Source organism: Lithobates pipiens, unplaced genomic scaffold, assembly GCF_037356315.1.
Source record: "Lithobates pipiens isolate NorthernLeopardFrog02 unplaced genomic scaffold, aLitPip1_a1.2 Scaffold_13, whole genome shotgun sequence".
NCBI lineage: Eukaryota > Metazoa > Chordata > Amphibia > Anura > Ranidae > Lithobates > Lithobates pipiens.
Window position 1 is genome coordinate 195739624 of NW_027507718.1, and position 25626 is coordinate 195765249.

A 25626-nucleotide genomic window follows, 5' to 3' on the forward strand; every position below is an offset into this window, starting at 1 on the left:
AGTTCTGGGTACACCACTGTACCCAGGGTCCTTCAGCTCTCAGGGGGGCTCTTCCAATTTCTGCTGCCCGCCCTGAGGAAAAGATAGGGGAACCCCCCCAGGAAGGACAAGAATATCCTACCAGACCCAGAGGCTTCCCAGGCTTGTGGTCCGGCTCCCAGGGGGAGACCACCAGCCCCAGGCTTCGGGTCATTTGGAAAAAAACAAACAGTTTCGCTGTGTAGGGAGAAACACAATCAAAAACTGAGGATCAAGGGGAAGGGTGGGGACTTAAAACAGCTGTCGATTGATTGTGTTTCCTGTAGGGAGGAGCCTCTCATCTCTCAGGTGTGCCGTCCTGGAAGATGACTTGAGAAAAATAGGCTTTTCATTTTTGTTTTTACAAAGCACAGGAATACCTTCTTAACCAACGTCCCGCAAAATGACTTGCCTATAAGAGACCGGAGACCCATACAAAGCCCGAATTGGCTTTGATCGGGTGACATGACATCACTTCCAGTTTACCTAGCTGTCAACAGCGGCAGTTTTTGAAATCAAATCCAATCTTGGTATGAAATGATTTGGGGTCTTATTGACCCCAGATGCCTCCATAAAGAGCATCTGTCACATGCCTATTGCTATCACAAGGATGTTTACATTAAAAAAATAAAGCAACAATGTAAAAATAAAATAAATGTAAAAATAAAGAAAAAAAATTGAAAGTGCCCCCCCATCCCCCATGGGCAAAAGCATGCGTTGGTCCTGCCCACATGCAAATAGTGATCGTCCCACACATGTGAGGTATGGTCACGAACGTCAGATCATGGGCTGTAATTCTAGCACTAGATCTCCTCTGTAAATATAAAGTGGTAACCTGTAAAGGCTTTTAAATGGTCGATTATGGAAAGTAAAATATATATCATTTGTTGCTGCAGCGTGGGTGTGCGCAGATTTAAAGCATGACATGTTTGATATCTATTTACTCAGCGTGACATCATCTTTTACAAAAAAATTGGGTTATGTATTGTGTATGTTTTCTTGCATTAAAATTGCAAAATCCACCAATTTATTCTCTATGGCTTATACTTTAAAAAATATATATAATGTTTGGGGGTTCTAAGTCATTTTCTAGCAAAAAATAAACAGATTTTTTTACATTTATACAAAAAGTGCCAGAAAATGCCTGGTCTTCAAGTGGTTAATTTATTCTGGCCACTGAAATGAACACTCAAGTGCTAAATGTGTCCAGTAGTGATGGGCTCGCGCGTGTTCCGAACGAGCCCGCAAGGAAACCATCACTGCACACCGCCAATCATAGGCAGTAGAGATGGGCTTGGGCATGTATTGAAATCCCATATAGCCGGTCACACTAAGAAGCCAACACTGCACACGGCTAATCACAGCCAGTGAGACATTTCCCGATCTGTACAGCTGCGAACCAGGAAATGTCTCACTGCCTGTGATTAGCCGTGTGCAGTGTCAAAGCCCATCTCTAATAAGCAGTGAGGCATTTCCTGACCGGCAGCTGCACATACACTCGCTGCCTATGATTGGCGGTGTGCAGTGCCATCTTCCTGGTGGGTTCGATCCGAACATGCCCAAGCCCTTCGCTAGCATTTCCGCGTGTTTACAAGCGTTTTTGGCATGTCTAGCATTTTTTCCAGCAAAGCGTTCTCTTTAGCGTGCAATGGGTTTTTTTTCTGCCTTTGAACTACTATAAACACCTATAGTGTGGACTTTATACTATAGATCAGGGATATGCAATTAGCCGCCCTCCCAGCTGTTGCAGAACTACAAGTCCCATGAGGCATAGCAAAACTGACAGCCACAAGCATGACACCCAGAGGCAGTGGCATGATGGGATATGTAGTTTTGTAACAGCTTGAGGTCCATTAATGCATATCCCTGCTATAGATGGTGAAAATTTCTTGACCATTGACATTCCCTGGGTGAAATCTTCACACCTATGTCCCTGCAGATCACATACAAATGTAGTACAGATCCTGTGTCCTATCACTAATCGGTTAGACCTGGGTCTTCAGCAGCAGAATATAACATTCCTCTTCCTATACATACTTCAGTACAATAACAGTTACACTGCTGTTCTAGATGTCTCCCTGCACTCATACACACCAGCCGCTCGGCGTAATATATTTATAGTGAGCGTGCACTGTTTGCCTGACTTCCGGTCTGTGTTTCCACTCGGACGGTGTGACACCCGAGAGTTCCTCTTCCGGTTCCCAGGTCAGTCTTCCTGTACTGCAGCTGGTACTCCTCCCTTTCCTGTGTCTCTCAGCCTCTAGGTCATGGCTGCTTCCATGTACTGCCTGCGTACAGGTCAGTGGCCACCTCTGTAGCAGTAAGGTACATCTTATTACAATGCAGGACAGCAGCTGCTCTCTGCATAAACACGTAGAACCAATAGCTCCACCATGCATCCCTTTCATGTCTGTATTCTCATAGCAAACCTACCCAGGGGGCAGCTATTACTCAATCTCTGGCTTCAATCATTTGTGATACTGACTTGGAACAGGCAGTGAGGTTAGGATTTCTTGTCCAAGGTCACTGGGGCTGGATTCATGCAACTTCTGCTGCATATAGCATGCATTAATTGTACATAAAGTGATTGTAAAGCTTCAAGTTTTTTTTAAAATAACGAACATATACTTACCTCCGCTGTGCAGTTCATTTTGCACAGAGTGTTCCCGATCATTCTCTTCCGGGGTCCCTCGGCGGCGCTGGTAGCTCCTCCCCACATTGTATAACCCCCTAGGACAAGGATATGCAATTAGCGGACCTCCAGCTGTTGCAAAACTACAAGTCCCATCATGCCTCTGGGTGTCATGCTTGTGGCTGTTAGAGTCTTGCTATGCCTCATGGGACTTGTAGTTCTGCAACAGCTGGAGGTCCGCTAATTGCATATCCCTGCCCTAGGAGAAGCGATCTCCTGGGTGGTTACCTTGCGGATGTGCTCCACGGCGAATGCTGGACTCGCCCCCGGTGTCCTGTCATTGGATTTGATTGACAGCAGCTGGAGCCAGTGGCTGAGCTGCTATCAATCTATCCAATCAAGGCCAGAGAACCCAGGCAGAGGAAGAGCATGTCTCTGCCGTGGGAAATTCCAGGGCTCAGGTAGGTAAAACTGGGGGGGCCAGTCACTGGCCGGTGTTTTTTCACCTCAATGCATAGGATGCATTAAGGTGAAAAAACACGAGTGTTTACAACCCATTTAAGTTGATGTGCATTCACTAGAGGTGCACCGAAATTAAAATTTTGGTACCGCAAATTCAGGATGCAATTTACCCAAAGGAAAAATTACAATACACCACTTGAGCCCCATAAGGATTTGCCCCCTTGATGACCAGGGCATTTTTTGCGATACGGCACCGCGTCTATTTAACTGACATTTGCGCATTGTATCCATTGTGACATTGTTTCCAAACAAAATTGATGTCCTTTTTCCCCCACAAATAGAGCTTTCTTTTGGTGGCATTTGATCACCTGTGCGTTTTTTATTTTGTGCGCTATAAAAAATTGTATTCTACATATTTTTGGTAAAAATAAATCGCAATAAGTATATATTGATTGGTTTGCGCAAAAGTTATAGCATCTACAAAATTTTTATTATTATTTTTTTTTTTTTTTTTACTAGTAATGGCGGTGGTCTGTGATTTTTATCGGGACTGCGACATGGCGGCGGACAGATCGAACACTTTTGACACTTTTTTTTTTTTTTTTGGGACCATTGACATTTATACAGTGATCAGAGCTAAAAATGGCCACTGATTACTGTATAAATGTCACTGGCAGGGAAGGGGTTAACACTAGGGGCCGATCAAGGGGTTAACTGTATTTCTAACTGGGGGGGGGATTTGACTGCCTGGGGGAGGAGACCGATTGTTGTTCCTACATAGTAGGAACACACAATCTGTCTCTACTCCCTTGACAGAACCAGGATTTGTATGTTTGCACACAAAGATCCTTCTGTCGGGAGCGATTACAGGTGCCTGGTGGACATGCGCATCATCTCTGGGGACATTCTGCATGAACGCGTGCCTGCTATAGCGTCTTAAAGAGCAGACATATAGCTGCGATTTTTCACATCCGAGCTAACCTCGCGTAGTATAACTGCGGCAGGTGGTCGGCTAGCAGGTACAAAAAAAATGTGTGTGTGTGTGTGTGTGTGTGTGTGTGTATATATATATATATATATATATATATATATATATATATATATATATATATACATACACATTTTTTTATTATCTTTGCCTTAAATGAATAATAATTTACTGTCACCTTTAACACAAGCAAAGCGCAAGAGAAATGCATCCATTTAAATTCAATGTATTTCTTCACACTGGTCCATTGCGCTGTTATGCTTGCTGCATTTTTGGTCAGTTAAAAAAATGTTTGTCAGACGAGAGTGGAGGAGTGCCGATCGGTTGCTCTGCTGACGGGGGGGGGGGGGGGGGGGGGTTGGGTGTGCTGTTTGATTATCAGCGCAGCCCCCCCCCCAAGGATACCCACACGACCACCAGGACCATCAGAAATGCCCACCACTAGTCAATCAGTGCCCACAATGGATGCCAATTAGTGCCTAACAACCAAACAATAATGCCTGCCAATCAGTGATGCCCATCAGTACCATCCATGAGTGCCCATCAGTGCCGCATTTTAGTGCTCATCAGTGGAACCTCATTGGTGCCTGTCAGTGAAGGAGAAAACTTACTTATTTTCAAAATTTTCGGTCTTCTTTTTTTTATTTGTGTAGCAGAAAATAAAAATCCCAGGGTGATTAAATACCACCAAAGAAAGCTCTATTTGTGGGAACAAAATTATAAAAGTTTAGTTTGGGTACAGTGTTGTATGACCACGCAATTGTCATTCAAAGTGCGACAGCACTGAAAAGCTGAAAATTGGTCTGGGCAGTAAGGTGTATAAGTGGCCTGTATTGAAGTGGTTAATGCATAGAATGCATTAAGGTAAAAAACCTTAAAGGATAAGTTCACTTTTTGGGAAAAAATAATAAATGCACATTTTTACACAGGTAAACAAATGCATTTATTATTAATTATTTTTTTTTTTTTGGCGTCTGTAAAGCGTTGCACCAGCGATCAGCCAATCTGCCAGTGTATCTGCCAGACCTTATAGTTTTCCATGCACAGAAGCGTGCCAATCAGTAATGGGGCTGGGCGGGCAGAGCCTCACTCGCCCACATTTTTTTACAATTTCGACCACTAGCAGGGAAGGAGAAGAACCCTGCTAGCTGCCATAGCGGGGATCATGTAGGTGCCTGGAGCGGTCTGTTAACCACTTCCCGACCAGCGCACGACGATGTACGTCGACAGAATGGCACGGGCAGGCATATTGGCGTACAGGTACGTCAAATATTCAATGCCGCGCTGGTCGGGACCCGCGGACTCGATTGCCGCGGGCATCCCCGCGATCGTCTCACGGAGCGGCCGAATGGAGGAAATGCTGTGTAAACAACATTTCTCCATTCTGCCTAGCAACTAGTGACGCTGATCTCTGCTCCATGTGATTGGAGCAGAGATCAGTGTTCACTAAATGAAAGCCCAACCCCCCCACAGTTAGTAACACACCCCTAGGAACACTTAACCCCTACACTGCCACCCACTGGTTAACCCTTTCACTGCCAGTGTCATTTACACAGGAATTACTGCATTTATATAGCAGTGATTACTGTATAAATGACAATGGTCCCAAAAATGTGTCAAAAATGTCCGATGGGTCCCCCACAATGTCGCAGTCACAATAAAAATCGCTGATCGCCGCCATTACTAGTAAAAAAAAAAAAATAATAAAAAATTATTAATAAAAATGCTATAAAACTATCCCTATTTTGTAAACGCTATAACTTTTGCGAAAACCAATCAATCGCTTATTGCGATTTTTTTTTTTTTTTTTTTTTTTTTTTTTTTTTTTTTACCAAAAATATGTAGAAGAATATGTTTCGGCCTAAACTGAGGGAAAAAAAAGTTTTTTTTTATATATTTTTGGGGGACATTTATTATAACAAAAAGTAAAAAATAATGCGTTTTTTTTCAAAATTGTCGCTGTATTTTTGTTTATAGCGCAAAAAATAAAAACCGCAGAGGTGATCAAATACCACCAAAAGAAAGCTCTATTTGTGGGAAAAAAAGGACGTCAATTTTGTTTGGGAGCCACGTCGCACGACCGCGCAATTGTCAGTTAAAGCGACGCAGTGCCGAATCGCAAAAAGTGGTCTGGTCTTTGACCAGCAAAATGGTCCGGTCTGCAAGTGGTTAATAACATGTTACACCCTGATTAGGGTTGTAACATTATGAAAGGTGAATTCCAGGTATGGTATATTTTATACATAGTTACATTGGTCCAACTTGGAGCAATGTGTGTGTGTAAAATATATATATATATATATATATCTATCTATCTGCCTGATGCCACTGGAAGCTGATAATCACTATAGTACACACCACTATTCCATTTATCGCCACCAGCTTTGTGGTCCCATGCTGAACAGCTGGCCTGATAAATTGCGAATGCAGGAGGTTGGCTCACTTGGCACAGGAGCTGGTGCTTTTCAGAGAATGTGTTGCATTTTATGAATTTATACAAAGCATTCTCTGATTGGATGAGGTGGACAGGCTGGGCGTAACATCCAGTCAGAGAAAACTGCATTCATTCCCAGAATGGCGCCTGTGGCTAAACTCCAAAAAAAATAAACGGTGAGATGCACTGAAATGTGCATCATGCCATTCCTTTACCACAGTTGATTGCAGGGAAAACCTGCAGCTTTCTGCGTGCTAAAATGGAGGATTTATCACGTGGGCAGTGTGAATGAACTCTTAATGCTTGTTTATACAGGAAAAGCAAACTTATAAAGCTCAGTGTCCTGTGTTGTCCTTTTCCCTTCTTGCTGAACCATACTGTCCTGTGCTGCCTTCTTCATGGTTAGGAGCCAGCTCTCTCTTTCTGGTTCTTGCAGCTGGCTCCCTGATGATGTGGCATACGATGAATGAAGGTTCATTTGGCACTGTGGGGAAGCAGATGCTTCTCTGGATATGTGTCATCAGTATCGCAAGAGACTGCAGGTGGCTGACGTAAGAGCCTGGGGTGGGTCCAACATGAGAACAATAATAAAAAAAAAAAACTTTGATTAGGGGTGGGGGTAGAGTTATGGCCTGTATACACGATCCGAATATCGTACGATCGCTTAATAGTCGCAAGTAGAAATTGAATAGGTAAATAAAGTCCTGAAAATTCTCATATGACAGAGAAAAATTAATATCGGATGAACTGTCGTGATCGGCTGTCGAAAGTAGTCTACGCACAATCCAAAAATCGTACGATTCTTCCTCGGACGACAGTTTTTGTATGATATTCAGATCGGGTATTAGCCATTAGAATGCCTCAAAGTTTTGTTTTTGTGTTGCAGTCTGCTTTAACATACATTGCATTTGAAATAGAGGTGTTCTCATCCCGGTATACAAGGTAAAAGCAAGAGGGAGTTGGTACTTTAAATGAAACACACAGCTGCAATCTGGTAAAATAATCAATATAAAATATCACATTTATTAATTCATATATGTACACATGTTCCCTCATAAGCACAATATAATTGTAGATGATAATGTTGATTTGTACACTAAAAACTCTAGTCTACATCAACATTGATATAAAGAGGATTCATGAATGCAAAACAATTACTTTATTAAGCTTTGACAGTCATTTCTGGAAGCTGATTGGTTTCTATGCAGAGCTGCACAAGATTTTGCACTCTCCAGTTTTAGTAAATATCCACTTTAAAATTAAATTCTAGCTTTACCCTAACTAGCCTTAACACTGTCCCCTCCTTTTCTCCTAACACCTATGCTAACTAACCTTTGTTAGAAAGATGTACTGTATATACTTACTGATTTTCAGCCCTCTCCAGGCTGGTCACGTGATCTCCCCCTTGCAGGAGAGAGTTATCTGAAAACGTCTGGTTATGTCTGGAGTGATGACATTACCCATAGGCTTTAGTAGCCCATCAGTTGATGGCGCTCCCTCCTGTCCCCTACATCGGTGCTGGCTGACACAGGAGCAAGATCACGTGACTTGACTAGAGGAGTCTGAAAACGGGTAAGTACAGACACCTTTCTTATACAACTTAGCATAGCTGTTAGGTGGGGGGAGGGGACAGTTTAATGAGAAACTGGAATTCCACTTTAATATGTTTTTTAATGTGCTAAATTCAAAGAACTGTAGTAAAATGCCCATTAAAAGCATACTCTAAATGTAGCTACTTATCCCCAGCACTAGGGATACGTAGCTGAATGCTAAAGGGTGCAATAGCAGAGGTGCTGTTTGCTGTACTCATTACCTGTCAGATGTACCAGCCACCTTTTAATTTTACAATATGATGGCAGAGGCAATATTCTGCTGCCTTTACATAGTACATTTATTTCAAAGTCATATTATATGTAAATAGATTTTTATCATATGTGCTGAATACAGAAACCTTCATTGGTGTAGTATTATGTCTTATCTTTTAGTCGTCCATGGCTGTCAAAGGCATATTGTGAAGCAGCCAGGATTTGTCATCCCATCTACAAGTTCTAAAACAAAATGGGGAGCTTTACGATTCTATGTAATACCAGCAGGTGTTAAAAGGTAAGTATTCAGAATTTATATTTTTCGGTGTAAGTTGTAAAGTATTTAAGCAATTTTTTAAGTGCATAAAAAGTGTTTAAAAGGGAAGTTTTAAAAATTATACTAAAGGCTTTTTGGTTATCTAAGCACATTTGCTTGTATCGCCCATTTGCACAGTCAGTTAATAGTAATAGACTTTAAACTTAGTACCGCATGTGTTTACCGGGGAGCTCTACATGGTATGGGAATATGTGTAGGTAACTTTAAGTACTTTATTTACATGCCTGCCTGAGGGCTTAAAGTTCAGAAGTATGTTGGACGGTGAAGATTCCTCATCCATCATAAATCTTCAGCACAGCACAGTTAGGACTCCTCTCCTACCAGACACACAACAGGGCTGGGGCTTGAGCAACCTGTCGGCAGACTCCAGCCCTATCATGTGGGAGGGGGTGGGAGGGCATTAGTATAGCTATGCATTTACTGACTTTAAGAACTATTGGGAACCACTGGAAGGACAAAACCTGCTTCAAAAGTTCAGAAATAAAGAGGAACCGAGCCGTGCTGTGGTAATTAGTCTAATAGGTTGCTGCCGTCCCTATAATTCACAGCTCCCGTAAGAGACTGTCCCTAAATGTATTATTTTTCAAAAGTTATATGCACTCATTGCTGTCAGCCACCTCCTGCAGCTGTTGGCATGATAGTTTAAAGCCCTATTCTGGCCTACTTTTTATAGGCTTCAATACACACCTTCAATCTGGCTTTGTCTTCTTCAATAACCTGTTTTTGCTACAAAAGTTATCCTCCTTTCCGGTTTAAAACTGAGGACATACTGTGGGTGCCTTGAGGGTCTTGAGTTAGTCTCCTAAGGGGGCATTATCCCAGCGCCACATTTACTGTGTAATAGTGCATGTCTAGTGGTCCCCAATGATACATAGGTGTGATATGAAGACATCAGCACTGCTGCATGCATATCTAAGGACCACCCAGCCTGAAGTAAAAGCAGTGAGGACGAAGACCCTGTGGCATCATGTGACCAGTCTGAAATTTTCTAGAAAGGGTAAGTATAAAATACAGATTTGGGGGACTTTGGGAGGAGGTTTGTAGCCCAGAGCCAGCCTTGAAATGATCCCAAAAAAGCATTTTAATGTAACAAAACATAACTTGTGCGATTTTACATACAGTTTATAAATTCTTATTAGTTTTATTGTTTTTTTGCATGAAGGTTTCACAAAATGTGATCCAAATTTGATGTAAGTCATAGTAAAAAGTAAATAGTATTTAATAACACAGCATTTTATATAGCCATGTCTGTTAAATGGCCAGGACCCCTAAGTCATCAAGAATACTGAAGTAAAAAGTACAGTGTGTGAACCTAGTGAATAAGTTGGGTAAGTAGAGTCAGGTATATTGGCAGTCGCATGTTCTAATCAGAATTTTTTTTAAACAAATCTCTAGTGCCGGTAAAGTTATTACCTTGGCAGTTTGACTCAATAGAAGATAACACCAGCTTTCTTCTTCTTCTTTTTTCTGGAGCACCCTAGGAGCCGTGGAACATTTTATATTCAAAACTGACTTCAGCTAGGAAGTCAACACTATGGCCCACTCCCTCCCACACATCAGCATTGGTCAGTGAGACCATTATTGTCATATCTTCTAGTTGAAGTCCATGTTCACTTTATAGCATGCCTGGTTTGTTAGGGCCCTCAGATTAACTGCAGCTACATACTATCGCAACTGGGTAAAAAAACAATAACAAAAAAAATAGTCCACTGCACCCTACCTCTGCCCCTGACCTTACCTACACTATAGCCCATCACCAATATGCTTGCTTAACTCTACCTGACTGCAGAGGTGGCTTCCACACTGTTTACAGCCTTACCCCTAAAAATGTGTCTGGCAGTAGCTATGCCTAGTTATTAGCTCCCCATAGACTTGAATGAGGCCATGCTCATCTGTTGTAGTATTACTGCCACATTCAAGCTTAATTAAAGTCAGGCTCTGAGATTTCTGGCACAAGGCTGGAAACAATGGAGGAGGCTGCCACTGTGAGGAAAAGTTAAAGTATATGTAAAGCCAAAACTTTATTTTGGAGTTTTGGGTAGAGTATGGAAGGTTTAGCACCTTTTTGTTTTTTACTGCTTTCCTTATCTCGTCTTAAGCTGGGTACACACGATTCTTTTTTTTGGTTCAGCCCTGTGTTGGAGTCAGCCCGGTTGGAGTCGCTGTACTAACCATGTAAGGTTAGTTCAGCAATCTTTCCCGCTGAGCTATTGTGTTCTAACAGGGGGGCGCCCCCCCCAGCACACTCGGAGAGTGCTGATTGGGAGTTGGTCAGATGCTGGTTTTCCATTATGCACGTCTGACAGAAGCTGTCCAGTCCAAGGTTCGACCCATGACAGAAATTGAAGGAAAAAAAAAATCTATATTGACCCTTATCTATTCTATCCACGCTATAAAAACCTTTGGCTTTACATAAACTTTAAGTAGGCACCTGTGTGGGAGTTCTAGCTTAGAATAGATTTGTGGAATATGGAGGGTCATTTTTTTATTTTTTATTTCCTCTTTAGTAAAGTTGTTCTTTATCTGTATGACCAGAACGCTTTTATTTTTGTGCATCTGAAGTTAAGACATTATTCCCTTATCTATCTAGACAAGAGAGTTATCACTGCAAGTTTGTTTTTATTCATTTTTTTTTCGCTCAACCCACAAGCGATGTTAGTGCGGCGATCTCCTGTGTCGTGCCTTTGTGTTTGGACGGGGGAGGACCGCACCCCCACCCACCAGAACAAATTGATCAGATGCTGGTCGGATGCTGGTTTTCCAGCATGCCCGTTTGACAGAAGCTAGTCGTAAGACCGACTTCTGTAGAACAGACAGCTGTACACACGAGCCACGTCAGCCAGTTCCTGCCGAATTGACCGCTTTCGTTCTGTGTGATCCGAGCTTTACTCTTCACTGACTTTTTTCAAAAATAAACACTGCGTGTTTATTACATGCTTGACTTGCTAGACTTGTGTCCCTTAACAGAATTGAATGTTGAATGGCTCCCATGAGTGCTTTGGCTTCACATATTTCAGTGCTTTCAACTGTTTCCACTGTTTGCAGACCAGCCAAAAAGCTCACAATAGAGGAAAAACCAAAAGTAATGATAACAAAAGAGGAGCTACAAGAGAAAAGAAAAGACACAAGCCGCATGAAGCCTTATGGTTTTACAGCCTGGAAACCCGTTGATGATGTTTATGTAGCCAGATACTATCCCAAGCAAACTATCCAGCCAGAAATAGCAGTAGAGATGCTGAAAACCTTCCAGAGGTTAGATTTTACCAGGCCAGACCAAGAAGTGTATCTCCAACTCAAACTGGACATGAAGCTGGAAAAAAAGGTAATTACTGTGTGATACTAATCTGGCATTAAAACAGTGGCCCCCAATTGCTGCCTAGTACCTGAACAATATCCAGTTATAATGACTTTGGTTAAAGAGTCAGTACACACAAACCTATTTTAGAAATAGATGGACATTGGTGGGTGGAATCATTCAGTCTGTATACTGTATGTAATGTACACACAAACATTCAGTGACCTCTTCACTAGGTACAACTACTGTATCTAGTACCCATATAGGAGCGCATGCAGTCTTTCTTTTCTGCTGTCTTCTGCATCCTACATCTTTCTGCAGCCATTAGGTGGCCACTAATAGTGTAACTCCTGCTTAAGTGTGGATTACCACTGCTCCAGCACCCAGATTTATTTTAAGCATCTTACAGATGCCCACAGAGGTGCTAAGAGTGTACTCTGCTTGTTCCCTAGGTGGTGTACACAAAAAAGCAAAACTGCACTTGGGCAGACAAGATATACAAGGTCTCCTCTACAAAAAATCTCTACACCCTAGTAATTCTTATTTTCCACTTTAAAAGTAACTGACTTATTTTTATTACACTATGGCACTAAACGTTTACTTATTTGTGAGTGATAATTTTAAAGATGAAAATGTTATTATCAACGTGTTTCTAAAAACCTGTACCAGTTTGTGTCTGTGCATAATCTTACACAGTATGTGCATTTATACATTTGCAGGGGCAATCCTACATACATATTTAGCACAGGGCTCGACAAACCCCAGGCGCCAGGTCGCCAATGCGACCAGAAGTCGCAACCTGGCGCCTAAGCTTCCACCAGCCCACTCACTATTGATGCCCCAGACATGCAGCGCATTAACACTGACTGCCGTCCTCCACACTCAGCGGCTCTGGCAAGCATCAAGCGCTGCGCTAAGTGTGTGAAACAGAGAGGAGGATCTGTCAGATTTCAGCTTGATGTCGGGGGTGGGCGGAACCCAGCAGCTATCAAACACCAGCCAATGGGATCTGGGCGGGCCGCTACTTGTATGTGGGCCCCCCCCCCTTTTTCGTAAGCAGCCCAATCGTTGGCTGATGTTTGATAGCTGCCGAGTCCCGCCCACCCCGACATTAAGCTCAATTCTGGCAGCTCCTCTGTTACTTTTCATTAACAGAGTGCTCAGTGTGCCACATGGCAGTGTCACCACCAATCAGTGCCACCTGCCACCACCAACCACTGCCACCTGACAGTGCCAAGTGTCACCATCAACCAGTGCCACCTGCCACCACCAACCAGTGCCACCGCCAATCAATGCCACCTGCAATCACCAATCGGTGCCACCGCCAACCAGTGCCACCGCCAGTCAATGCCACCTGCAACCAGTGCCACCTGCCACCACCAACCAGTGACACCGCCAATCATTGCCACCTACCAGTGCCACCTGCCAGTGACAATTAGTGCCACCTGCCACCACCAACCAATGCCACCTGCCAGTGCCATCCAGTGTCACCGCCAACCAGTGCCACCTGCCAGTGACGATCAGTGCCACCGCCATTCAGTGCCACCTGCCAGTGCCGAGTGTCACCGCCATTCAGTGCCACCTGCCAGTGCCGAGTGTCACCGCCATTCAGTGCCACCTGCCAGTGCCGAGTGTCACCGCCAATCAGTGCCACCTGTCACCACCAACCAGTGGCACCTGCCACCGCCAACCAGTGCCACCAACCAGTGCCACCTGCCATCACCAACCAGTGACACCGCCAATCATTGCCACCTACCAGTGCCACCTGCCAGTGACAATCAGTGCCACCACCAACCAGTGCCACCTGCCAGTGCAATCCAGTGTCACCGCCAACCAGTGCCACCTGCCAGTGACAATCAGTGCCACCGCCAATCAGTGCCACGTGCCACCGCCAACCAGTGCCACCCGCTAACACCAACCAGTGCCACCTAACGACAATCCGTGCCACCTGCCAGTGACAATCAGTGCCATCGCCAACCAGGGCCACCTGCCATCACCAACCAGGGCCACCTGCCATCACCAACCAGGGCCACCTGCCAATCTCCTGCCAGTGCCAATCAGTGCTACGTGCCAGTGCCACCTGCCAGTGCCAATAGTGCCACCTGCCAATGCCAGCCAGTGTTACCTGCCAGTGCCATCTGGCAGTTCCACATGCCTTCCAGTGGCAACCAGTACCATCTGTCAGTCCCAAACCAGTGCCACCTGCCTAAGCCAACCAGTTCTATCTGTTGCCAGCCTTACTCTTTCTGGTCAGCCCATAACCCTGATGTAACAGCGTTACATTGGAGTTATTGACTGGGTGCTCCGTTGTGAGTTAGGGATAGGGGGTGAAAATAACTGGCCTTATTCTGGGAGCTGACAAATCCATACCACTCTTAAAAAAAAAAAAAAAAAAAAAAAACTGGCTCTTACATTTTTCAACTGGCTCCTAAATTCAAAGCAAATTTGTCAACCCCTGATTTAGCATATATTCGCAGTTCATAATGATTCGGGATTAATGGCACTTTAAAGTGGCATATAACCAAAGTCATTATAACCTGTCAATACATGCTATATTTCTTTGTGTTCTTTCTCACTCGTTCACTAGAGCATTTGTTTTTTGGCCTACACCATGTTATAGAAAAAAATATTAAACATTTGCTTTGAAATATAGATTTGTTATAGGCTTTAAAACACTTTGTTGCCAATAATCATTTATTTTGATTCTTTATTCTGAAAGCCATTTTTTTTATTTTTTATCATGTGACTGACACAGCACCAATCAGCGCTGTGCAGACAGATTCATAGTCCAGACACCCTCTGCTGCTTAGTGCATTCATCAACAGGGTACTAGAAACGCCTCCCTCAGATCTTTCGCAGGGACCAGGGAAAGACCAAGGAAATGTCATGTGACTGCCGAACAGCGATGATTAAATAATTGTGATGCACTGAAAATTTGGTTTTTAGTGTTGTACCGATTAAAAAAAAAAAAAAAAAAGTGCCAATAACGGCTGCCGAATAACACCCGTGACTTAACTTTGTTAATGGTGTGTTTTTCATAGGTCACGTGACTCTAAAAAACCATTAAAACCACAACACGGTTGCATTTTTGATGCGTTCATGCTGCATTTTCAATGCATTTCAAAGAGGAGCTGCATTTTTGGTACGGTTTGCCAAAGATGCACCAAAAATGCAGCAAGCAGGATTTTTAACACCGCTTCAAAAGGTGCCGACAAATTCATATTCATTTAAATTCCTAATCTTGATTTAAAAGTCAAATATACAATTATTTATAAATATATATATTATTTTAAAAACCATCAATGTTGACCAAGTGCATCCTGAATTTTCGCTTTCGGCATCAAAATTTTAATTTCGGTCCACCACTATTAAATAATAAATTTTAGATACTTTTTTATATTAAATTAAATAAGTGACATAATCTTCATACATAAATAGAATGGATAATGGCAATTGTATGTTTTAGTATAACTTTAAGGCTACGCATAACTTGATAAATTTCTTGACATCTGCATTTGTTATGTTTAGAGAAAAGTGGACCCTTTTGTTGGTTACGTTCTCTTCCCTTTCCCGTTTGTGAAGAAACTAAACAAAGTCTTAGTGTTTACAGAGGTAAGTGCAAAGAAGCAGAAAATTGCACAATCCGTTTATATGGAAATGAAATAAAAGCAGCAGCTATCTTTATTCAATTTATTTTATTGTTTAGTGGTTCACTTGACAATGGTACATTTTTTCCAGTTTGAATTTAATTACTAAATAACATTACATAAGTTACTTAACAACTTAAGCCCCAGACCATTTGGCTGGCCAAAGACCAGACCACTTTTTGTGATTCGGCACTGCGTCGCTTTAACTGACAATTGTGCGGTCGTGCGACATGGCTCCCAAACAAAATTGACGTCCTTTTTTTTCCCATAAATAGAGCTTTCTTTTGGTGGTACTTGATCACCTCTGCGTTGTTTCTTTTTTGCGCTATAGACAAAAAAGAACGCCAATTTTGAAAAAAAAAAACGCATTATTTTTAACTTTTTGCTATAATAAATATCCCCCAAAATGGGGGATGGGACTATGCAGGGAAACAGATCGCTGTCCAGCTGCTGGTTCTCCGTGTACCCCGAGCGATCGTGGGAGCCCGGCGGCGATAGAGATCGCCGGGCACTCGCATCTCCTCGGGGGGGGGGGGGACATACAACTGCGGCTGCTGTTCGGCATTCAGTTAAGCTATATAATAATGAGAATGCACACACTGTGTTATCTTTATATGTAATACCTCAGTCTTCTAGTCTTCTGGATGTTTGACGTGTATACCACTGACATTATTACACCTTGCCTTTTAGGGATGTTTTTGCATTAAAAATGTAGCAATTACCCACATAAAGAGGTTTGTCATGACTAGCTCTGTTTATTTTATTTCATTCACATGTTTAGCTATGTAGAAAAGTCTTTAACTTTAATGTGATTCTTTGTTCTATATAAAACTGTGCAGGAACACTGTATAAAAAATTTTGATGTACATCTTTTTAGCTTGCCCTTTACATTTAACTTCATCAAAAGATAGTATATGGCGTTTGAGTTTGCAGGAAAAGGGGAGTCTTTTCCTCTCACCATTTAAGAGAGGTCTTTATGCTCTCCTTTTGTGTTGTCAAGGAAAAATAACAAAGGTTGCTGTCACTGACCATCTTCAGAGATTAAAGCAGGAGTGTCCAAACATTCTAAACAAAGGGCCGGTTTATTGTCCTTCAGACTTTAGGAGGGCCGGACTATGGCCAGCGGGAGTGGAATTTTTTTGGGGGTATTAGGGGGAGGAATAGTGCCCCATAATTGGTTTCATGGGGAGGAATAGTGCCCCATTTTTGGTGTTAGTGGGAGGAATAGTGCCCCAAGGGCCGTAAAAAGGCAAGCAGAGGGCCACAGTTTGGAGACCACTGGATTAGAGGATTGTGAAGAGAAAACAGGTGACGCCCGTAATTTTGTTTTTGGGCCTGCATGAACTTTTTTCTCACAAGCTCCTATTTAGTGCTTGTACCACTTTCTACTTGGGTTGTAGGTGGTTCCAACTAAATGGTAGGTGCAAATCCCAAGAGTTTGAGCAATCCTTTGTGCAACTGCACATCTTGGTTGCACTGGCTCCATAGGCTGTTGCTGCAGCATTGATTATCTTATCTTCAACTACCTCTGTGGCCTACTGGCCTATATTGCCTTTGCTTTGCTTTATACTATTTCCTTGCACTGTATGTCATTTTTGAAAACTCCAATAGATACCTTTGTAAAAGAAAATGTGATAATGGTTTTCATATGCGCCCAAAGGTTTATTTTATTTAGAAATAAAACCATATTGGTAAGATTTCTCAATATCTAATTTTGTGTGAAAACAGCTTGCATGGTCAACCCTCCCAAATCTCCTAAATTAGCCAATGATTTCTTATATCATTATGGGTTTAGAGACATCACTGAGAACTCACTGTTAGAATTCCTTGTGTGCTTCATCCCTGGCCATGCCCCTCCCAGCCCCCAAGGGTTGTCAAACCTTGGTGCAGTTAGAAACAGAGACTCTGTACCTAGGTACCCTGTTATATCAGTTATTGAGTGATTCAACCCACCAGCATCTATCCAGAGCTATAACACTAGTTTAAGGTAGACAGATCCTTTAATATCACTTTTTTCTCATAATACAAAAATAGAGACGCAAACTACCTGCTTGGAGCTACATGTGCTGCCACTACACAGTTCCATTTTCCTACTTGCCTGGCTGTTATGCTGGTCCACTAGCTTAAATGCTTCAGATGCCATCAGAAGTTCTTAATCACACTACAGATCGGTGCCTAAAATTGGACCTGAACTTATAAAGGGAAATTTTGCTGTGTTATAGGGAACTCATAAAATATTAAATATTAATTGTGCCCAAGCAGTACCCTGAAAAATGTAGGTTTGGTCTTGAATTCTTGAAGCATTGAAGGAAGAATATCATGACAGCCAATCAACCAGCATTTCAGTACTGATCAGTCAGCAGAAGCAGCGTATTCAGGTATAGCTGTAGTACAGTCTTCTACCAGTAATCTAGGAGTCAGAAAAACTGCAGTTTTTCTGTTTGTATTACAGGAAATGTAATCCCAAACTCTGTCTTTAACCACTTCAATACAGGGCACTTTCGCCCCCTTCCTTCCCAGCCCAATTTTCAGCTTTCAAAGCTCTAGCGCTTTCAGTGACAATTGCGCGGTCATGCTACACTGTACCCAAATTAAATTTTTATCATTTTGTTCGCATAAATAGAGCTTTATTTTGGTGGTATTTATTCACGACTCAGTTTTTTATTTTTTGCGATATAAGCGCAAAAAAGCGGAAATTTGGAAAAAAAACTATATTTTCTTTTTTCTATTTTAAAAGAAATCCAATAAAATCAAATTTAGTCATAAATTTAAGCCAAAATGTATTCTGCTACATGTTTTTGGTAAAAAAAATTCCGTTAAGTGTATAATAATTGGTTTGTGTGATCACGGACATATGTACGCAAATTATCATGTACATATGTGTGCAGGTGATCACGTATATACGTGTGCAGATAATCATTGGAACATGTGATTTTAGTGGGACATATGTGAGGGACATGTTTTTATTATTAGGGACATGTGTTTTTATTATTTGGGGACATGTATGTTTTGGGGACATATGTGGGGACTGTGTTTATACTGTGTGGTGTGTGTTGTGTATTACACTAGACTGGTGATCAGTGAGTAAAAAGCTGTAAAAAACAGCTCATACTCACTGATCATCAGCCGGCTGCAGCGATCTGCTCTCCTCAGCGATGACTTCTGTGTGAGGAGAGGAGGAGCCGATTGCCTAGCAACCGGCTGTCTGTTTACATCACATGACGGCCGTGATTGGACACGGCCGTCATGTGATCAGGAGGGCCAATCAGAGAGCCCTCCTGCCGATCTGAGATGCGCCGTGTCCGGGTGACGGGGGCGCTTCGGGATCGCGCCGCTGCGCGGGCACGCGCGCGATCCCGCTCCTTCTGTTGGACGTTCCTGAACGTCCTATCAGAAGTAGACGGCTCCCACCCGCCCGTATATGTGCATTGGCCGGGTGGGAAGGGGTTAACAAGCCTCAAGCATTTTCTGTTAAAGCATCAGTACTACAAATACTTTTGAATCTGGTATTGAAACGGCGAAAAAAAAAGTTACACAGGCTTGAGGAGGAAGATACACCAATAACACATGTAAGGAGCTCTGTGACAGTGGATAAGGCTACATTAGCATAGGTGTTTTGCCACGCTGTGAATTCTAGCAGGTACGAGTAGCTGTGCCTACCAACAGCCTGTCATTGCAGTATATGAGCTTGGCGCTCACAGCTATTGGCATGCAGCTGTCAATCCCAGCAGCAGGAATCAGTAGATTCCTGTCGCCGGGATTTGCAGCATGGCAAAAAGCCTGTGTGAATGGCGCCTAAGCAAATTAAGGTAAGCAGAGTGTACTCATCAATTTACAGCTGGAGAGCATTAGCAGTTCACTGGTAAGTACAATTTTTTTTTTTTTCCTGCTGTTGCTTTTTAAAGGCCACAGACTGTTTCTGTTAGTGAAAAGAAGATGAGCAGAATCTTTATCCTGATTTTTGCATTTGCACAGATTATTAGCATCTTTAGATGTTCCCCTTGTGCAATGATTACCCCCCCCCAGTACTGTTCCCAAAATTCGCAAATACATGCTTTTTGTTTTGGCTCAGCCTTTGAAGTCTGTTAAAAAAGATTCAGCCATACATATCCAAATAGAAAAAAAAGAATTTTACTTATTGCTCATTGTGGGCATGTAGTGTGTGTGCTGTGGTTTGGTGTCAGTAGCAGAGCACAGCTGCTGTATGCTATTTGGTCTTGCAAAGTAATTTAGTTGGCATTGGAAAGGTATGAGGAATGTGGAATCTGAAGAAGTGCTGGAATTTCTTTACATCTGCTGTCTCTGTCAGTATTTGGAATTACAGGAAAGTAAAAGGAGAGAAAAGTAATTAATGGTGACACACAAATACCGATCAGGAACCAAAATCTGAATTGTATTTTTTTTTTTCTCCTACCTCTAACAGAAAGCAGAAGATATTGAAGTTGCAAAAAACAATGGGGCTGCAGTTGGAGGGACTGAACTCATTCCTGAGGTATTATTTTTGAGCCCAGAATCAATGATGCCATATGTGCATAACTGAGATCTACTAGCAGGATCCTACTGCAATTATTTGAACTGAGTAATAACATCAATTATGAAAAAGTACACTGCGTCTTTATCATATGCCAGTTGCCCTCTCATACTTAACAATTTTCATCTGCTTTACCATATTAAAGAAGAAGGGCCAAATGCTCAGACTGTTGAAATTTAAAGGGAATTTCCAGGAGGTCTGAAACCACTGCTGTATATTGTGACAGGTCAGGATTATATTAATGCATACTTTTACAAACATATTTTATAAGGTGGTGCATGTGACTTTCATTGAACATTTACTGAGGTTAAATCAATCGCTGTCATTTAAAACAAGTGCATATGTAAGAGTTACCTGCAGTGAATGTTTGCTGAATATCAAGTCACTGCTTTATAAATATCCCATTTTAAAGTTGCTTTTCAGCCCATGCGCACATATTTTAGCTGGTTGGGGATCGTAGAGAAAAATTAGAGGTCATAATACTTGAATAATTATTGAAGTTTAAAAATACTCCTTTTACCAAATGTTTTTATGACCGAAATGTAGGTTTATATGCTTACCCAGAGTTCTGTTTGTTTAAAGTTAGGTATAACTTTTTTGTTAATATACTATTTATTTTTGTATATTAGGCATGAGGCTTTTTGGGCTTTTAAGCAGAATGTGTCTCCAGCAGTTTGTGCATGATCCTTAAAGTAGTTCTAAAGAAAGGTTTTTTTTTTTTCCCTAATGCATTCTCTGCAGAAGGTTTTTTTTTATCTTAATGCATACTATGCATTAACCACTTTTTGCTGTCCAAAGACCAGAACACTTTTTGTGATTTGGCACTGCATCGCTTTAACTGACAATTGTGCGGTCGTGCGACGTGGCTCCCAAACAAAATTGACGTCCTTTTTTTTCCACAAATAGAGCTTTCTTTTGGTGGTATTTGATCACCTCTGCGTTTTATTTATTTATTTTTTTTGCTCTATAAACAAAAAGATAGCGACAATTTTGAAAAAACACATTATTTGTTACTTTTTGCTATAATAAATATCCCCAAAATCTATATATAGAGATATATATATATATATATATATATATATATATATATATATATATATATATCCATATATCCATATAATATTTTTTTTTTTTTCTCAGTTTAGGTCGATACATATTCTTCTACATATTTTTGGTAAAAACAAATGGCAAAAATGCGTTTATTGATTGGTTTGTGCAAAAGTTATAGCGTCTAAAAAAAATAGGGGATAGCTTTATGTCATTTTTTATTAATATTTTTTTTCCTACTGGTAATGGTGGTGAGCAGCAATTTTTATCGTGACTACGATATTATGGCGGACAGATCGGACACTTTTGGAGCGATTTTGGGACCATTCACATTTATACAGCGATCAGTGCAATTAAAAATACATTAAATACTGTGTAAATGAGACTGACAGTGAAGGGGTTAACCACTAGGTGGTGCTGTAGGGGTTAAGTGTGTCCTAGAGAGTGATTCTGTGGGGGGAGGGGCTATGTGTGACAGGAACCTGATCACCGCTCCCGATTACAGGGAACTGTGATCAGTGTCCTGTCACTAGCTAGGACGGGAAAATGCTTGTTTACATTAGCATTTCCCCATTCTTCCTCTATGTGAGACGATCGCGGGTATCCCCGCGGGTATTGAGTCGGCGGGACCCGCGATCACACTCACGTAAAGTCGCGGCGGGCACCTGCCCGCAAACCGCTTCTTAAAGGGCAACGTACAGGTACGTTCATTTTCCTGTACGTGCCCTTCTGCCGACGTATATTGGTGTGAGCCAGTCGGCAAGTGGTTAAGATAAGAAAACCTTCTGAGTGTAATAGCCCAGCCCCAGCTCTGTGCAATACCAACTGCACAGTGAAGGTAAGTATAACATGTAAAAATCCTTCTGTCTACAGCCCTCCCTTATATTTACCCGAGCCTGATCTCGATCCAGTGATGTAAACTAAAGCATTAGCTCTCTTTCTACTCATTGGCTCAGAGACAACAGCAGGAGCCACTGGCTCCTATTTCTCTCAATCACAGCCAGTGAGGAGGGGGTGGGGCCAAGCCACACTTTGTATGTTAGTGGAGTTTGGGAGGGAGCACACACGCGAGCCCCCAGAGCAAGCAGGTTGCTATGGGGGCACGCTGTGGGGGACCCGAGAAGAAGAGGATGAAGGCTGCTCTGTGCAAAGCCGTTGCACAGAACAGGTAAATATACCATGCTTGTTATTTTAACTAAAAAAAATTGCATTTATAATCACTTTAATTCCTCTGGCATCTTTACATTATTCAAATACCTGTACTTATGTATAGAATACAGTCTGGGAAATTCAGTAAGGCAATAACGTCACTTTTCTGCCGGTATAGTCTTTTAACATGGCTTGCACCTCGTTTCTAAATCCTTTCGGTATCAGTACTGACACATGCTCTAGATGCAGCTAGTTCTTAATACCTCCACTTTTAGAATCTTTCCTTGTGGCTGTAACAGATTCTAATAGAATTACCACCAGTTCTCAAATAAGCATACTGGCAGTAACTAAGATCAAGTCAAATCTGGCATACGGGGGGGGGGGGGTGTGTGTTCATCACTTTATTAATATGTTTGAATGTATTACAGTTACTTAATAGGTTGCTAGGACGAAGGCCACCAATGTCCTAGCAGCCAATGAAATATGGGTCCTGCTGAACTAATATTGGATGGATCTTGATGGGGATTTCTTAGTTCCCCATTGGGTCCACCTTGTCTGTGATTGACAGTGGATAGCAGTGAGTAGACAGTCCAATTGCAGCTACACACTGCCATCCACTGTTAATCACAGGCAGGGAAGACCGGTTAGGGAACTAGTCTCATAGTTCCTCATCAGGCTCCACCCACCCGACAACCCAAATCCATGGCCTGTGTGCCTGTATGAGGAGCAAAGCCCGATGAGGAACTTTGATACTAATTCCCCATCAGGTCGGCTTCACCTGTGACTGACAGTGGATGGCAGTGGGCTGATTACAAAGTCGTTATCAGACTAAATACTGGCTATGTAATATGCCCACTGGTATCCACTGTCAGTCACATGCAAGTAGAGCCTAATAGGAAACTAGTCTCTCAGAGTTCCCCATTTGTCCCTGCCAACCCCACAGACATAGTCGCCAGGGAGGGTGCGCATTAAGGAAGGGGTGTCCAGTATTGGCAATTCACCCTCAGTGCCAGGTTCATGTACCTGTTTTAGAAGCAAGTGCCAACCTTACTGAAAGGGTGTCCACGACACTCTTTAGCACTGTTTGCTACTGGGCACTGCCATCTTGTCCCTGATGTCAGTGGCCCCAGCAGCTATGGTTCTTTTAATGAAGTGATGTGGCACAGTGATCCTGCATCTTCACAGTACTATCATGGCTAAATGCATCATTATTGTGCTTTCTTTTGCCCGTGTTGTTTATCAGTCCTTTGACCTCAGCTAATAGCATTGCTGAATAACAACACTGCCAAATGCAGAGACGCATAACATGGAAGTGCACTTTCCCTACACCGCTTCTTGGAACAGAAAGGACTGTAAAGACAGAAATGACTGAAAAGGACAGCATTTCTAGAGACCTTTAGAGCATGAGCATCAAGGGTCCAGAAAGGTCCTATACTCTTGGAATTGTCAATTTCTTCAGCAGTGAAACCGTGTCTGTAGGTGAGCCTAAAAGTAATCTGATGAAGGAAAGTTAGACTTGGTTGGTACTTGGCACTTCTCACTGCTGTGGTCAAATTGAAAGGCATAAGTTGGTGACAGGGCCTCTTCAAACTTTATCCAGATTTATAATTTTAATGAAATGCAAAACTAATAGGATGCTGCATTTTCAGATTCTGAATGACGACGTGCAAGCGGATTTCTATATAGCAACACCTGATATTCTTCCAAAGTTAAATCTTCTTAAAAACAAACTGAGGAAAAAGTTTCCGAAGACTAAAAGAGGTATGGAAATGAACCAACCTGATATGAGCCTTGTAAAGAGCATGGCTGTATGCAGCTTAACTTAGTAGTTAATAGCAGATATTAATAGCAGTCATTGTTAATTCCTTTTCTTTCAGTGCAAATGGGGCCAGGGTACACTCAACTATTTTTCCCTCATCTGATAGACATGGCACTTAAAAAGCATAAAATATACTGTATAGTCATGTGAAGCTCCTATTTTTCTTTTATGTATTTGCTAAGATAGGGCACTACAAAGCAGTAGTTAATAAGATATAGTATAGTTAGATTGGTCCAACTTGGAACACTGAGAGGAGCTGATACTGGAAGGTTTTTTTTTTTACTTTAATGCAGAGAATGCATTAAAGAGGGACTGCGGTCTGCTCACATAATTTTGTAATAAAAACATATTTGCCATTTTGAAGCTTCCCCCCAACCACAACCTCCTGGATTTACACAGAGAGGCACACCTCCAGCTCTGCAGCTCTCATTAAAAAAGAGGGGGAATTGGGAAGTGGGGACTTTAAATGGAGCGATGGCTGGGTAAAATCATGTGCCTCCATCCCTATCAATTTGACAAAACAAACACTGATGCAGCAAAAAGCAGCAAAATGTAAACAGGGAGGATGGGACTTTATATGAAGCTCATGATGACAAAATGAACAGTGTGGTGGAAGATAAAAATGGTTAATAATGCGTAAAAACATGTTTAACATGCATAGAATTGCACATAAATAAGAATGCACCCATAACAGGGTGCCAATTTCTAAACTAGCAAGGACTGGTAATAACATGTTTGCAGTCTTCGATATTGATAATGAAATAAAATAAAGGGGTCCACCAATATTCATAATAAGGTATATATGTTAAAAAGATAACATCTGCACAATCAATAGTTCCTAAAGTCCCTATCAAGGTAAGAATAATGTCAACACATATCATGATGGATGTGTAAATTGTACACGATATCTAGTAGCTTGATGCGTTTCGCAGCTTTAAACCGCTCTTCAGGAGCAGATATGTGAATTATCTGCAATAGAAAAATGATTTATGTAAGTGTGCCAAGTCAAGGTAGAAGGAGTATTGGTAAAAAACCCCCAGGATACCCATATAAGACAAGCAAACTTACAAATGTGCATGCACAGGGCAGCATGATGTCAAGACTGAACGGCCAGCCGAAAGCATAAATAACGGGAGCCGAGAGAGCGCGCCCAGAGACGGCACCCACCACAGGCAACGGCCCCGGGCCCTCCAGGTGTGATAATAGTAAGATGTGATGAGTGAATAAACTGAAGTAGGGGCAAAGTGAGAAAAGAATTAAAATAGAAATTCAAATGATAAAATTAAGTATTATGTGAACATGAATATGGTGTAGATAGGAGGTGAACTGGTTGGGATGAGTAATGAGTGATAGAGTGAGGATTAGAATAGTGGTTAACTGGGAGTTTGTTTTGTCAAATTAATAGATGGAAAGATGAAAAAATTACTGAAGTTCCGCTTTAAGGTAAAATTGTTATGCCTTT

At 41.9% G+C, this 25626-nt stretch overlaps 1 protein-coding gene and 1 long non-coding RNA gene across 3 annotated transcripts in view; one reads left to right on the forward strand and one right to left on the reverse strand.

Moving 5' to 3' along the window:
* The window catches only part of LOC143974559 (uncharacterized), a 34543-nt gene extending 32304 nt beyond the window's left edge, over positions 1-2239 (reverse strand). The window contains exon 1 of the long non-coding RNA XR_013272244.1: positions 2113-2239. This is a non-coding gene — a long non-coding RNA (uncharacterized LOC143974559). The remainder of the gene's footprint in view (positions 1-2112) is intronic.
* MRPL1 (mitochondrial ribosomal protein L1) overlaps positions 2211-25626 on the forward strand; it is a 79148-nt gene continuing 55732 nt past the window's right edge. Inside the window, exons 1-6 of one of the 2 annotated variants that reach the window (XM_077476086.1) lie at positions 2211-2316; positions 8520-8637; positions 11722-11998; positions 15500-15583; positions 20042-20110; positions 23995-24106. In XM_077476086.1, coding sequence (XP_077332212.1) covers positions 2286-2316; positions 8520-8637; positions 11722-11998; positions 15500-15583; positions 20042-20110; positions 23995-24106 — 691 coding nt within the window. In that variant the 5' untranslated portion in view covers positions 2211-2285. Of the gene's footprint in view, positions 2317-7944; positions 8107-8519; positions 8638-11721; positions 11999-15499; positions 15584-20041; positions 20111-23994; positions 24107-25626 lie in introns of those variants that run through there. The other variant, XM_077476088.1, reaches the window with a different exon arrangement.